Source organism: Homalodisca vitripennis, chromosome 3, assembly GCF_021130785.1.
Source record: "Homalodisca vitripennis isolate AUS2020 chromosome 3, UT_GWSS_2.1, whole genome shotgun sequence".
Lineage (NCBI taxonomy): Eukaryota > Metazoa > Arthropoda > Insecta > Hemiptera > Cicadellidae > Homalodisca > Homalodisca vitripennis.
The window spans coordinates 59429925-59446406 of NC_060209.1; the positions used below are offsets into that span (position 1 = coordinate 59429925).

At 34.3% G+C, this 16482-nt stretch overlaps 1 protein-coding gene across 1 annotated transcript in view; it reads left to right on the plus strand.

The window, feature by feature from the left end:
- The window catches only part of LOC124356956 (vesicular glutamate transporter 2-like), a 37831-nt gene that overhangs the window by 4217 nt on the left and 17132 nt on the right, over positions 1–16482 (plus strand). The window contains exons 2-5 of the mRNA XM_046808290.1: positions 6387–6537; positions 7979–8215; positions 11131–11305; positions 13034–13176. Coding sequence (XP_046664246.1) covers positions 6387–6537; positions 7979–8215; positions 11131–11305; positions 13034–13176 — 706 coding nt within the window. The remainder of the gene's footprint in view (positions 1–6386; positions 6538–7978; positions 8216–11130; positions 11306–13033; positions 13177–16482) is intronic.

Here is a 16482-nt window from a genome sequence, read left to right on the forward strand (position 1 = left end):
GCCAACGTCAAGCTCGTTGTCACTGCTGATTTTTAAACATTACAAATCTAAAAATTAAAAAAAAAAAAAAAAAATAAGTGCAAGCGTTTATTTTCAGGATCTATTTGAAGAGATTTAGTTTGCGCAAAAAGCTTTTTACTTCTGCCAGGAGCTCGCATACAAGCTTTTATTTGCCTTGAAGGTTAAGGTTCAGATCATTGACGTGTTGAAACAAATCTGATGAGAAAAGAATGGAAGCTACATTTTTTTTATCGCTAAGAAAACGTGTTGGGTGATGTCTGATCTATGTTGAAAAGAAATGGCTTTTAAGTGGCGAAGAATCTTTGTAAAACGCAGCCTTTGCTTAGCCATCTGACATTACTATGTAACAACAGATGATCATATTGAATGTCCACTTCGTCAAGAAATATTTTTAATTCATGATGTTTATTACTTTTATCAATTCTTGCATTATTCTCTTAAGATTAGGATTCAGTTTGCAGCAAAGCACAGTTTGATGAATGATACAGTGGTAGGAAATCAAATTTTCATTACACCTTTCATTGCACCTTGGTTCTCAATAGGTGAACTAGTCCTTTTTTGGACCCAATATTCGCCACATCGCCCAACTACTGTTGGTAGTTACTGATAAAAGCTTAAATCTAACACATATTTAACGAATTAATCCATACCCTCTTCGACTATGTCTTGTCGTCCGGATCTTCCTCTTAATAGCAAAATAACCAATAGCTCTTCAACAAAAATTTCGCTCATTTTATCCAAGAAACGTACAAATATAACCAATTCTGCTTTATCAGTAATGTGACATTATTCATCTATATATATGGCATAATAGTTGGAATTATTTAACTACCCTTGCACACCACAATTATTTTCTCCTGCCAAAACGTGTGCGTTTTAGAGTGACTCCTCGCAGATAATGGATTCCGTCGAATGGTTTCAACAAAACCTTTTCTATTATGAAACAAAACATTACCTGCCTCGAGCATGCATTCCTTGACTATGTCAGCATCGGTGAATAGTTTCATCGTATGCTTAGCAAGGGTACAAGAAGTACCTAAAGAAGCCTCACCACATTTCTCCTGCTCATAAACACATCATTAAAGTACTCATGATTTCAGTTGAAGATTAGTAGCTTGACAATAAACTTGCAATTTTAGATTTATGCCAAATGGAAAATTTTCGGCTTTAATGTAATTTTATTTTCGAAATTTTAAGTAAAACAACTGTGTATTGACAAATCAAACACATCGGTACTTTTCCAACACGATTTGGCAGTGTAAAACAAGATAAATCGGTACATTCAGGCAAAAACCGTATACTTTCTACTTCTAACTTAATTTTTTCGATTCCGTTGTATGAAATAACAGATACCTTAATTCGTAGCGTAGCTCGGCAATCGTTTTTAGCGGATGTGGTGTTGGCGTCCGTCAAGAGTAGGAAAGAAAAAGCGCGGGAAATATCAAAGAACGTACTTAAGTTACACATATAAGGTATTTTTAATTTGTAACACAAGGTGCTCACAAAATAGTTTGGCGGTCCGGATCCAGAGACCCGTGTATGAGACCCCCTATGTGTATTTCAAGTGAAAATTAATTAATTTTTTATATCTGAGGACCCTCATAGAAGTCTTATATAAAACAGCGACTGAACCTTAAATAGTTGTTCTTCTGTCAAAACCTGCATATTTTCTATCAAGAAAAAAAACTTTCATGTCGGAATTTTATTAGTACTCTTGGCATTAAAATGTATTGCAATTAAAGTGGCTTTTTAATTCTTTACTTGAAATAGTAGTTTATTGAAATATATGGCTAGTTGAAGTAATAGTTTGGTTCACACTGCTCATGAGTCAATTTCAAACTATTAATAATATTTTAATAGTATGTTATACTATGTTACCAGCCATATTTAAATGAAGCCAGTATTTTTACATAATTGCTATCATTAAGAAAATGTAAGCCATTGATTTAACAGGATAGCAGAGACTATTAACATTACGTTTTGGCATAAGTTGTTTGAAAATAGGTTCAAGGTCAAGGCCGTGACTTTCGGCAATAAATAATGGTTTTTATCCGAATCATCCAATTAATTATTCTTATCAGAACTACTATTACTTTCACACTTAAGACTACCAATTACATTGTTCCTTTTTTATTACAAAGTTTATCAATAGATTTTAAAACTAGTGATAATTACAATATTCTTTTTCTGTAGTTCTCGTCAACATAGAATTTGATCCGAAATGAAATAGAAGTTGACGGCGAATTATTACCAATTAAATCCAACAGAAGCGCCATGTTGTAAAGCATATACACCACGCATTCTACGTTTGTTGTTTGAGGTCGTTCATATGGACACTTAAGCGTTGAGATACGTTTTAACATGTCCCAAGTTGAGACCCGCCACAGTTGAGATATAGCCAAGATGGACAGTTACACTCGCAGCCGCAGACCAGCGAGTTCCAAAGAGTAACCTCGCCCGCAGCACTCGTGTATGTCACGAGTTGGGACCCACCATTGAGTAGAGGTGTCTCCATGATAGACTGTTACCCTTACAGTCGTAGACCAACAGGTTCCACGGAATTCCCTCGCCAGCAGCACTCGTGCATGTTCCGGTGTTAACACCCGCCATAGAGTTGATTATTTTTCTGTAGATCACTTCAACATAGCATTTTTCTGAAATGAAATGAAGTTAAGGGTGAATATTGTTACTAATTAAATCTAACAGAAGCGCCATTTGTGCAGCATATACAACTCACATTATATGTTTGATGATTGCTGGCAACCCTTTATCTCCCAGTTTCCATGAGGTCGTGCGGGGCCAGATAAGCGTTGAGCCTCGTGGCTAGTGCTCGTGTATGTCCCGAGCATCCATGGTCTCGAGTTGAGACCTGCCCTATATTCGAGATGCTATATTATATTGTAACAAGAGAAGTAGACCAACAGGTCCAGTGAGTTCCTTTGTCTCGCAGCACTCATTTCTTGGCTTCTGTCCCTTACTGGCGCGATTATACTTTCTAACTGAAAATACCCTCCAAATCAATTGAGAGGTGCAAATATTTTCTGGATCTTCCTGTAGTTTGATGAGTTGGCTTTGCACAGGGGATAAAAAATGCAAGATTCCGGGACACTTACACTATTGCATGTATACGATGCAATGTCTGTGTTGAGATTTTATACCAGACTAGTTATTTTTTTCCGGAGTTACCTTGAAAACTTAAGTTTAACTTTCTGTACTTTTGTTTGGTGCATGTTTTCTTTTTCTTTTTATTTTTACATCTCAGATCTCGCTCTGGACATTAAAATCTAGAACCTCACATTTGTCTGAATATGCTTTACTACCTTCTAAATTCTCAGGTGTCATATGAGGGATATTTATTCTCTTGACAGTATGTATACCAATATCATCCTGTGTGTGTGTGTGTCACGACATAATGATAAAACTCGGCATAACGATAAAACACGACATAATGATAAAAACACATAGTATTAACTTGTACGAACAAATAGTTGTAAATCGGAGCCAAAAGCAATGTGTAGCTACGCTATCTGCTAAAGATTCAAGTAACTATTTCAACGAGGCAAATACAAATTTCAGACCATAAGCAAAAAATCTATTAGCTTCCAATTGTCCTTAAATAGAGGTTAGGTAGCATTTTATGTAGATATGAATATAATAAATGTCACGTCTTTATGTGAGAATTAAATAATGATGAAGTGTTTATCGAAGAAAAAACTAAACTTTTTAACGGAATAAACACAGAATTTGTAAATATTAATACATTCAAGTAAATTTCAATTAAATAAATATGGACCAACGAACATACCAAAATAAGAGCTGTAACCAGGCCCGGTTTGACTGGGTTTTCGAATAATTTTACCGGGCCCGGGCCCCCGAGCCATAATTGTGCGGGTTGGGTGGCGGTACATGACGGAGCCCGACTGAAATATATTTGCTGGGCCTCGCCAAAGCTGAGTACGGCTCTGGTTGTAACCTAAAAACTTCATAACTTGACCAACGCCGAATTTTAGAACCACCCGGTCAAGAATACAAGTTCAGAAAGTAATTTGATAACAACTTGTATTTGTATGCTTTAAAATCTTAAAATTACATACACACAAACACTACACTTTAACCTTCTTAAAAAAAATTCGTCGTAATCGAATTACAAGTTCCGAGTTATGAGTTTTAAAAATCGCATTTTAGTTGAAAACCGGTAACGTGTTTCTCTGCTATCGAAATAAAAAGTGAAATTCATTCCTTTTATATTATCTGCTTTGTATGTCTTAACAGAAATAAACAAGTTGAATTTTAATGTAACTTCCTGTTCATGTACATTAATGAATGAATGAAAAATGCCTTTATTAAAGCCATTCACTGGTTAGTGCGTAGTTTTGTGCAAACTCGGGTATCTATACTTCGTGATCCGAAAATATTTGAGTGGTATGCGGCGCTAGAACATCTAGAACAGCATACACAAAATCTATTTACGTTTTTGATGCGCGGCGCCGCCTTCTTTCAGACAACCTTGTAATGGCATGATTCTTGAGTAATATAACATAAAAATATTATCATTATTTTAACACTTTGTCAATATTTTATTATGGATATAAAATAATAAATGTTTGCCACCCTCCAAATCAAGACTGCAAATCCTTATCAAACATTAATCCGAAGTTCGTGAGCTGATTAAGATCAGAGGAGGTATGTCCCCATGTTTTCTAGGGTTCATCTTCGATTTACGATGGTATGAGGATTGATACTGCCTACTATAAAAGCTTATTATAAAAGAATAGTGCGGTCGTCTCGAACATGGTACATAACAAAATCTGAATTACTTACAGTTAAATGCTGTTTATTCATCTAATTTGTCGTCTCAAACAATTTCTTTACATAATTTATCAATTGCAATATGTGTACCCTTAGATGCTCGATCGAACGAATTTCCAAGCGATACTCAAACTTCTCCCCAATCATTCATTAACCTTTCTTCGGTTATGGTTTTTATGGCTTCATTAATCCTGTGTTTTAAGTGGTTCAGGTCGCAAATTTTTTGCGAATAAACAACGCTTTAGATGTACCCCCCACAAGAAAAATCACAAGGTGTCAGGTGGGGGTTTTGCCATCGATCTCCAAATGTTTCGTTAAAAGCGGACCGTGACCAATACACTGAAGTGTGGGGAAGCACCATCTTATTAGAAATGAAGTTTGATGAATGTTTTCGAGTTCATCTAGCTGAGGAAAACAATAACTGGTTAACATGTCAAGATATACAACTCCATTAATTTTTTTCAGCAAAAAAGAAAGGCCCCATTACGAAATTTTTGCATCACACCACACCGAACATAAACTTTAAGCGAATCACGTTGTTTCCCATTCGTGAATTGTGTCTGTTATCACATCCATTCACATGAAAAGTAGACTTTTCTGTAAAAATGATATAATCTAAAAATTATTCGTTTCAATTTATTCTGGTCAACATTTCAACAGCGAATTTGTAACGGTTCACACAACCATTGGGTTTTAATATCTGCAGTTTCTGGAGTTTATAAGCGTGTAATTTGAGTTTTTTATCTCAAACTTTGTGGACTGTTGTTTTTAGAATACCTAACGCTTCGACGAGGGATGGAATGCCCAGGACCTCTAATTGCCGATTGTTTAATTAGTTTAACCGTTTCGTCTGGTACAACTTGTATGACGGTTGATTTCTGTTTCTTATCTGTTCCAGTTTATTCGAATTGTTTAAACCAACCTTTTATGTTATTTTTGTGTGGTGGATCTCTTCGAAATTCAAGCCGGAAAGCACGTTGAACTAAAATTACGGATTTAAATTCAGCCAACAGTAATACACACCTTGCTTTATCTTTATTCGAAAACGTAGTAACTAACCAATATCATGGAACAACAATACAGGGACTAATTTTGAGGTTAGAATAGCCTATAAACAAAATATTGGGTCGGAGGCTTCCAGAGATACCAAAATAACATCTAGAAGTTTTCCTATCTTCCCACGAACTACTGAAACCTCACCATTCCTTTATGGCAACTAACTCTGTATTTTGGAAAATGTGCTATGTTGAAGTACGAACTAAATGTGAGTGACATTATTCTTTTCTTAGAGTAGAGGAGGAGGAGGGTAGAGATATTTAAAAATACAACCCACAGGAAAATCTTTAAATGATAAGCTTTTCACATTATGTGTCATGGTCTTTTTAAACAAAATACAACTGCCAAAGTCATCTAAGCTTGTGATTAAAGTTATATTTTATATTGAAGTTATATTCCTATAACTTCATTATCTGAACGAGCAGTATCGTCCAGTTGAAACTAAAAATTCTGCAGTAATATTCTTCACTTTTAAGATTTGTCCTTATATTGTGTTGCAGGCCAACGGGTTTCAGAAGACGTCACCTAGTGACAGTCCTCGCGTTCCTTGGGATCTTCATCGTGGAAAATCTCAGGTGGACCTTCGTCAACGCTATTGAACAGATTAGAACTCCCTACAATGTCACCCTGGACAACGGAAAAGTTGTGGAGGTGAGCCATCAGCCATCACAACCAGTGATGGAGATACTATTTAGTAGTGTCCTATGTTGAAGTACGAAAATAAATGTGTATGACATTATTATTTTCTAAGAGAAGAGGAGGAGGTGGGTAAAGATTATTTAAAAATACAAGCCACAGGAAAATGTTTAAATGATACGCTTTTCAAATTATGTTTCATGGTCTTTTTAAACAAAATACGACTGCCAAAGTTAGATTGCTATTTCGACATGTATAGTTATTTCTTAAAAAGTGTAAAAAATAGAGAATGGAATGTCCGAGTTTATTAATTTTTCCTTTATAAAAATTGGTTATATGAATATTGGTGTTTAAAGAACAATAAAAAACAGAGTAAAAGTGGAAGAGGAATCTTCGCTGTATGAGACTTGGATTAAAATACAATTTTCATATACAGCTTTGGATCGAGATATAAGTGGCATCACAGTTACTGAAAATCACCGTTATGATGGATTTGGATTGAGAAATAAATGGTATGATATCTGGTCATCTTATGCCCGGATTTACATTGCGATATTGTTAGTTGGCTAATCTTCATATTAAGGAATAAATTGTAAGAAAGGAGCTGGTACTCTTTGTATAGATGTACATTGCGGTATTGTTGTTTGGTTAATCTTCATATTGAGGAATAAATTGTAAGAAAGGCGCTGGTCTTCTTTGTCTAGTTTTACATTGCGGTATTGTTGTTTGGTAATCTTCATATTGAGGAATAAATTGTAAGAAATGCACTGGTCTTCTTTGTCTAGATCTATTATTGTTGATTGCAAAATTTTCACATTGAAAAATAAATGGTAAGATAGGCACAGTTCCTCTTTTGTCCGGATTGATATTGCAGATTTGTTAGTTGGCTAATCTTCAGATTGAAGAATGAATAGTAATGAATAGTAACTGGTTCATATTAGAAATGAAGCCTAGAAAAGTGTTTATTATAAGTAAACAATAATAATTCTTATAACACTGTTGTAGATTTTATTTGTACAACGAAACTCAGGTTTCATTCTAAAGGGCTCTTTAGGAGGATTACAAATAATTTCTTATTGCAATAAAATGGTTTAAAGCCAACAGAAAAGTTTATTATTGGTATTGTAATTAGATTTTAAAACGTATGCGGCAACGATCCAAAATTTATTTTATCCTACTACATGATACTTGATGCAGTGGAGGATGTGGGAATGTAAAATTATTAGAATACCGTGTGTTTCCGTATTATTATATCACATATAATCATTGAAATATTTGTATTTTACTTAAATTAGTACATTTTGTAAACATTTTTAATAATTTTTAGAAGTAAATATACAACAAAGTAACCATTTAATGTGTGATATTTTTATTAAATATTCCATAACAATATTGATCCATGCGTTGATAGAATTCTGTACTAAAGTCTGTACCTTTTGTGTGCTTATGACTTCAGAAAAGAAACCTCAACTTTGACTTGCTGGAATTATCACATATCATGAGCGCCTCCTTCTACGGATATGTCGCCACTGAGATTCTAGGAGGGTGGCTAGGTGCCTGTCTGGGTGGCAGTCGAGTGTTCGGTGTGGGGGTGGCCTTCACAGCACTGTTTTCCTTTGTTATGCCTTTTGTGGTCCATGGAGGCACAGCCAAATCACTGATAACCATCAGAGTCATTCAGGGTCTCTTTGAGGTATGTCAGGATAGATTAGTTTATGTATTGGAAATTGTTATCAGTTTATTGATAATGTCTGTGGTGTAATCCCTAACATTTTCCTAAACAATTTAATAATTTGGTATAACTCAATGTTTATAAACCTCACTGCTATTACGAGGTTGGAAGGTATCCGATGATGTGAATAATCACACATTTTCTCAGTGGCGCACCCAGAATTGTTCTTTGGAGTGTGTCCGGAACACCCGGGGAGTCAGTAGTATGGGAAGCCCTGATATCATAAGAGAGGTTTGGCATCACCTGAGAAAATTTTGAAATATTAGGTTTCAGAATGGTTATTTCATAGTACTTGTGAACTAATTAAAGAAGATTAAAGATCAGTTCAGTGTGTCTACAGTATATCCACTATACCGTTAATCACCAGGGATTCTTATACAGGAATAATTAAAATATTCTGAAACAAATACAGTTTATATATAGTATATTTTACCTAAAAAATAATTATAACATATTGAATAAATCTGTTACGTTTAAATCACAAATAAAGACCAAAGCTAAATCTAGATGTCTAATTTAACACCGAAAAGTATAGATATTCAGCTTTGAAAATTGACCACTACCTGACAGGCTTCAATAACGAGATTTATGTAAATAATTAGCTCCTTTATTTCTGCGTTTCTGCATATAAAACTGTTCGTTAAAAATAGCTTCCAGTTGTGAATGATAACGAAAAGATACCGGTTTTGGAACGTTTCAACTAAACTGAAACCTTGAAAATCCATAATTCGATAGCTTCTGATCCGATTAAGACCAATTTTGTACACGATAGAGAGAAGTGTACTGTAATTAAATTTATAAATTTAGAATTTAGAATAGTTGTAGTATAGTAAATTGGGTTTTTAAAAATTTACCATTAACCGTCCTTATTAATGCACAAATCGCCAGACTGCGCTCAGGGCGGTGTTGCCTCGTGGTGACTAGTATGACAACAAACAAGTTTGTTTTTCTAAAGAAGATCCCTGACGTAGCCGGGTCCTCTCTCTCACACGTTCAACATCTAACTTCAAACCTCTACCATACTAAAATATACGCATATATATTACTTCGGAAATAATTTGTTACTGATTGGGTAGTATTCACTCTTATATTCGAGTAAAAGAAAAATATTATGTGTGTTTCGTGAATTATGGTAACCAAAAATTTGTTGAAAAACACGGGTTTCTGTTTAAATTTTAAGCTTTCTCCACTTTTACTCATCGTTATTTCAAAAGTAATAACAATAAAAAAATCCTAAACATAATATATTCTGTGTCTCTTGAAGAACGAGATACAGAAAATTGAGAGTTTTACGAATTTGTGAGCCCTTACGAAATTGGTTATTAGTGTTGTTATTTTGAGATTTTGAAAATAATGTATGATACTATACGTCCGCATGTAAACACTGATTTAGATATATACTCATTATACTTGTAATTATTTATAAATCAGTAAATATTTATTACTGACTGTTTTTACTTGTGATTGTGGGTGCACATTAAGCGGTACAGTTCTGACACAGAATTCTAAACATACTTTGCTCGGCCCGACCCGCCACTGTACTGTGAGCATGCTATTCCATACCCTAGTTATGAAACGCACCTTACTATCTTTTATGTTGAAAACAAAAAGGTAGATAAAATATTGTTTTAAACGCAAACCTAACAGGGAAATATTTAAATTAAACCTTTATGCTTTTTGCAATGGCATGTTGAATTCAAGAAAAAGGCGAACTGCCCCGCTGCTGGGCCCACTCAACCGACCTAACTTCCGTATTTTGTTTAGTGACACGGCACTACAATGTTTTGGAAGCCTATGAATCTATGAAAAAAACAACTATGTAGATGTATCCTTTCGTGAACCTTTCAAGAATATCAAATTTCATAGAACTATCATTCCTAGCTGGCCAAAACAGCAACACTCCGTTTGGTTAATGTGCTCAATTGCCTGTAATACGTCTCACTCTCAATAAGACACATCAGATGTTCTAGTGAAAATGTGCTTTCAGTCCATATATTGACCATTCTGAAAGAAAATCCTAATATTTCCAAGTTGCAGGCATGTGTAAACGCTGTTCTTTGTGGGGCGGCTGCTTAGGTTTTAAATTTATCAACCACTCACTTTTATTGTGCTTTGGATGCTGCTAGTGATTTTATTCATACAGGGAACTACAGAAAATACAGGAGTTCAAAACGCGTTAATGCAACATAATGTCTTGAAAATTATAATTTATGGTGCCATTTCCTTCCAACCTTCCAAGAAAAAGCCAAAATTTAAATATAAAAGCAAATTTGTAATAAGGGGTTTCGTTAAACCAAACAAGGTAGGTTTCTCAGCTCAGTCACTAAAGAAAATCGTGGTCTTACTCACGCTGTATAGATTTTTTACAAAATTTGTTTATTGATACCTGACAATTCCTTCTTAAAATTGCATAATTCTACGTCTCTCCCTCTGTGCCATAACTCTTGATAGAAACTTCCGTGAGATTCGAAAGTTAATATATAGGTTCCGCTTATTTTAAGGAAGATATTTATTGATTTTAAGGCCAGAGGGCAGTCACATTGCAAAGAAGTGCCGTGAAGATGTTACGTTCTGTCAGGTTCTACGATACTATGTTTTATCAGCTTATTTTGTCTTTCGAACACTCCAATTAGAAAAACTTGTAAATCTTGTAGAACTATTCTGGAAGTGCGGTAACTTCAGCAATCACCAAGTGAAATTGTCCTACTTAGGCTTTGATTCACTCATTCCAGTCAGCCCCTCACAAGCTTATAAGACAATAAACTAAAAAAAGTGTGTGATTTACTTTATTTCAGAGTAGCACATTAAATTAGTTGTAATTATTCTCAAAAGAGTTTCTATAATCGCCTGTGAATTAATCTTCATGACTGTGACAGGGTGTCACTTACCCGAGTATTATCGCCGTCTGGTCTCGATGGGCGCCTCCCCAGGAGCGGGCTCGCCTGGTTACCATCGCCTTCTCGGGCGGCTTTTTTAGTTTCCTAGTCAATCCCCCAGTTTGTCGCTTCATCGCCTATACCTTAGGCTGGTCGTTTATCTTCTACATCACAGGTGAGTTCAACAACTGACATTCCTTTCCTTTTTTAAGTCCATTAAGTTCCAACAGGTAAGGTTTATCCATCTATAAATAAACCTGAAACTAAACGAATTAAGAGAATGCTGACTAAGAAAGTCCTCTGGCGCAGCCATATGAATTTGTTTCAGAGAACCAGGAAGCCTACAGTTTTGGTTGCTGTAAGGAGCAATTGGTCAGATATTGTCAGAGAATAATAGTTGCGGTTAAAAAGAAATTGAAGTCAAAACATAGTTTGTTATTACACATTTTATATATAATGGATACAACAGAGGTCCCGGAATTGAGCCTGAAGGTTAATAATTCACGCCAAAAAAGAAATTTAGGATACAATTTAGTATTTTATTTTGAATTTTGACATAATTTAGTATTTTATTTTGAATTTTGACATAATTAAGATGACCATTTAACAAGGTATCCTCATTATATACAACTAAAAACTAGTGTAAGTTTTTTAATAGAAAAATTATTAACTTTATAGCTGGTAAAAAAATATTGCAGGATTGCTATTAATGTCAAAGCAAATTTTTTATTATCAGCTTCTTAATAGTTGACAATATTTAAATTTTCAATTTATGTTTTGTCTAAATCAACAAATAAAATGTTAGTTGTCTACAAAGATGTTATTTTAGTAATTCTTTAGTGGCGACTATGAGTAGAAAGCATGATGAATACAGAGATAAAAGTGAGACTTGAGACTCATTTCAAAAAAAGATAAAAGGTATAGGGAAGGATTCTCACGGAGCAGAAGAAGCTAGAAAGGACATCTTACTAGCTTATGTAGGACCTGGACAGTTGAGAAGAGTCTCAAATATTTGACTTCCATTGAAAATACATCAGGCCTCCTGGGATGAGTTTATTGGCGGGTTTAGGTCAGTATAAAAACCTAAAAAACTGTTTTTGCAGGAAGGTTATAATTTTAAAAAGCTTTTAGACAAAATGGGGAACGCTTTTCAGATATTGTGGTACGATTAAAAGAACTCGCACAAAATTGCAAATATAGCAGTAATTTTGATGAACGAATCAGATACAGATTTGCAGGGGGAGTAAACTTTCCTGGATTGGAAATTGAAATTGAATTGGAAATGGAAATACGACAGCGCTGGCCTAAGGGTATAAAAGAAGATGGTATGCCATTGAAATCTGATGACTTGTTAGAATTGGCAGATAAAATGGAATTAGCACATCATGAAATAGACAAGGGGCGTAACAAAACGTTTATGTTAAAAAAAACGAGTAAACAAGAATAATGTGTGTAACAGATGTGGACTGCAACATGAATATGGCAAATTTTTGGCAAAACAACAAACATGTTGTAACTATGAGAAAACTTTACATTTTTCTAGGGTTTGCAAGTTTAAAAAAGTAAGTCGAATAAATAAGAACGAATAGTAGTACAACGAATAGTGGATGTCTACATTTCGAGTTTGTTTATGTTTTGTCTAAATCGATAAATAAAATGTTTGTTGTCTAGAAAGAAGTTATTAAGGAATTCTTTAAATATCCAAAAATTTACTTCTCTGACTGAAGACAAATTGTACTGTATTCAAAGTATGTATCACAAACATACCTCATTTGCACCGGATTATATTTACCATAATTCTTAGTTTACAGAGTACCTTACATTAAGATTAAGATTCTAAAACACTAGTATTATATTTAAATTACTAGTCATACGTATTCATGATAATGTTTAATGTTTGTAGGTATCCTCGGGTTAATATGGTGTGCTGTTTGGTTGACTGTGGTGAAGGACAAACCGGAAGACGACCCTCAAATCTCCACAGAGGAACTAAAGTACCTTAGAGACAATCTTGATTGTGGACCTAATGACTCTATTCCTAAACATGTAGGTAATGGTATTGTTTCTTTTTAGTGAAGCCTATCACTTGAAGAGCTAATCAAATTTTATTTCTGTCTATGTGTCTGTTTGCATAATATCTTAAGAACAAACTGACCTATGTACTTGAAATTTTGCACGAAGCTTCTACATCGAGATAAATCTTGGTATATGTCAATCCATGGGATTTGCCTGAGCATTAGTATAAAAGTTTTCACACTGGTCTTATGGGTGACGAGGATGATAACGAGAAAATCGAATAATGAGTAGTAAACAGGGTACAATCATATGGCATTTTAAGAAATAACAAAGTATCACGTGTAGCTCAATTATCCGTATGATACGAGTATTTTAAAAACAGCACAATCATTTAAATTTTGCTTGGTACTTCATTTCTATATAGCTTGTAGGGAGAACCACACATTTCTTTTCTGTATGGTTCTCTTTCCCTCTCTATCTTTTTACAGAACATGTGAGAAAATTTGTTATATACTTTGAACTTGCATGCAATCTCAGCAATGCCTGTTTGGCTACATGTGGCATTGTTTCTCTCAAGTGTTTTTTTTTTTTTTAATTTGTTAACCAGCACTCAAGTTGTTACAATTTACGATCTAGTGAACTGAATGTAATTTTCAATTATATTTGAGTATTATTCTCAAATGTGTCGCCAGCATTAAAAAGTATAAAATATTAGAAACTGTTATGGCATCTCATTCCTGTTGCAACACAGATGCTTGCTTATATCTTTGTAAGGTATTCCTCATTAGAGTATTTTCTGCCTCATTTTATATGCAGTCTATACCTTTATTTTGGTATAAAAATTATAATGTTGAATATTGTGAATGTATTGTTGAATACATTTCTCCTGTGTGACAAGTTTGCACCTTATACAAAGCACATAACATACAACAGATATTAGCAACCTCAATAAAAGTGGCAACAACAATGCTAAATTTTGACAGCAGTTGATGTATTACATCATAAAATTGTCACTAGAATGCAGTGTCGTAAGGAACAGAAAGTGTTGTTTTTAAAACCTGCAAAAACACAGAGCCGAATAGAAAATTTAGGTACGGCCTGACATTGAATTTATCGTCTCAAACCTGAAGCCAAGTATTGCCAACACATACTAGAACAACATAGTCTTCAGATGGCTACTCATGATGTTTGGTATATTTACTATGTCTAACTCACTACTGTGTCTGTTAATAGTTGTATTTTAACAAATTACCTTCCTACAGAAGTACATGAGCACTTTTAAAATAGCAGTTTTTAAATGAGAGATGTTTATTCTAAAATTCATAATTCTGAAACAACTTTTAATTCCAAAGCATTGAATTACAGGGTCTTGGGTCTAAAGCTTACTGTCAGAAAGCAAGATAAAGGTATAAAAAATGTATACAGGGTGATTCAAAACTAAACGGCAATCTCTTTGGAGCTTATTCTATAGCTAAAAACAAGTAAAAAAGTTCATATAACCATATACCCGGAAACGCTTCGTTAGCGAGTTACGCCTAGCGAAAGATTTCGCCCGGATTTCAGAACCCTTGGTGAAGTCAGGCCGTATAAAAATGGTAAAGGTAGTTACAAAGATACAAATACGATTGTTTTTTATGTTTTTATATCTGACAAATTTATTAAAATTCGTCCCAGAGCTGTAAATGCAATACTTTCAGAGATATCTTACGTAAAACACAAGAATTGGTGCAAAGAAATAACACATTTTTGTGTTTAACGTAAGATTACTTCCATAAATGTTAAATAAAGGTCATTTTTTCTTAAACAGATTTGTAGAAAATTTAATTCTGAAAAGATTCATGTGAATTACTTAGGAAAAAAATTAATAATAGGTATTGAAATTTAGCTTTATTTAAAAATAAAACAGACGCACAAAAATGCATATTCTTATCTGCATAAAATATTAACTAATGTTTAGGTTGTGAGTAACAGCTGATCATTTATTCTAGACTGAACATTAACATAAAATGTATTTACCTTTATAAAACTGTAATAATCACCTATAATAGTTGCTCAAAGTGTCCTCCGTTGTTAGCAATGCACGTTTTCGCACGACGAATCCACTCTTTTCTAGCGCGTTTCATAACGTTTGGAGCATTCTTGATAGTTTCTGCCGCCTCTGTAATGCGATTACGTAACTCCTCTATGGTGTTAATCCGTTTTGAATAAACAATTGACTTCATCCAACCCCATAAGAAAAAGTCTGCTGGCGTGAGGTCAGGAGAACGTGGTGGCCATTTTACTGGTCCATTTCGACCAATCCATTGTCTACCGTATGTATCATTTAAATAGTTTTTCACATCATTAGAAAAATGTGGAGGTGCTCCGTCGTGCATAAACCATGCATTTATTCTGTTTTGAACAGGAATATCTTTGTATATCCCTGAAGAGGGTAGGCAGGTTTGTTCTTAAAAAATTTAAGTACGCTACTCCATTAAGTCGATTAGGGAGGAAAAATGGACCAATCAAATTATCACCCAGAACACCAAGCCATACATTGACTGAAAATGTATGTTGAAAATGCCTCGTCGCAGTTTCATGTGGGTTGTCGTACGCCCAAGTATGGGTATTACGAAAATTTACAATTCCATTTCTAACAAAACAGGATTCATCAGTAACGAGAATACGCCGAAGAAAATACTGATGTCGTAAACAATTTCTTCTTAACCAGCGGCAGAACATCTTCCGTTTATTAAGATCTTGCGGTAATAAGTCTTGAACACGTGTTATATGGAATGGGTACAATTACTGTGCTTCATGAAGTGTCCGCCATACGCTTGACTGGCAAATATTTAACTGACGTGATAATCGTCTGGTGCTTGTGGTTGGTGATAATTCTACAGCATTTATTATTGCTTGTTTATTATTATAGTTCCTTGCGCTACGTTGACGACCAGTATCTATTCGCTTCGGTTTAAAGCTACCAGTTTCTCTAAGTCGTCTCTCCACAGCTTCAAATGTTTTGCGATCAGGTGTTCTTCGATGTGGAAAAGTATCACGATATTCCTGAACTGCAGCTAAACCATTCTTGTTAACTTTGCCGTAAATCAGTATCATGTCCGTATACTCTTCAAACGAATACATACCATTTACATTATCTGCCATTATTTACTAAGATAATTACATACACTTTTATAAAAATATTTAATAAAATATTTTAAAAATAAATATTTAATAAAATATTTTATACACTTGTATAAAATATTTCCAAATAATCACAGGATCTCACAAAATACAATCTTCACACGCCACAATACAAAAACCTCCATAAAGGTTATTCAAATATTACTTCATGAA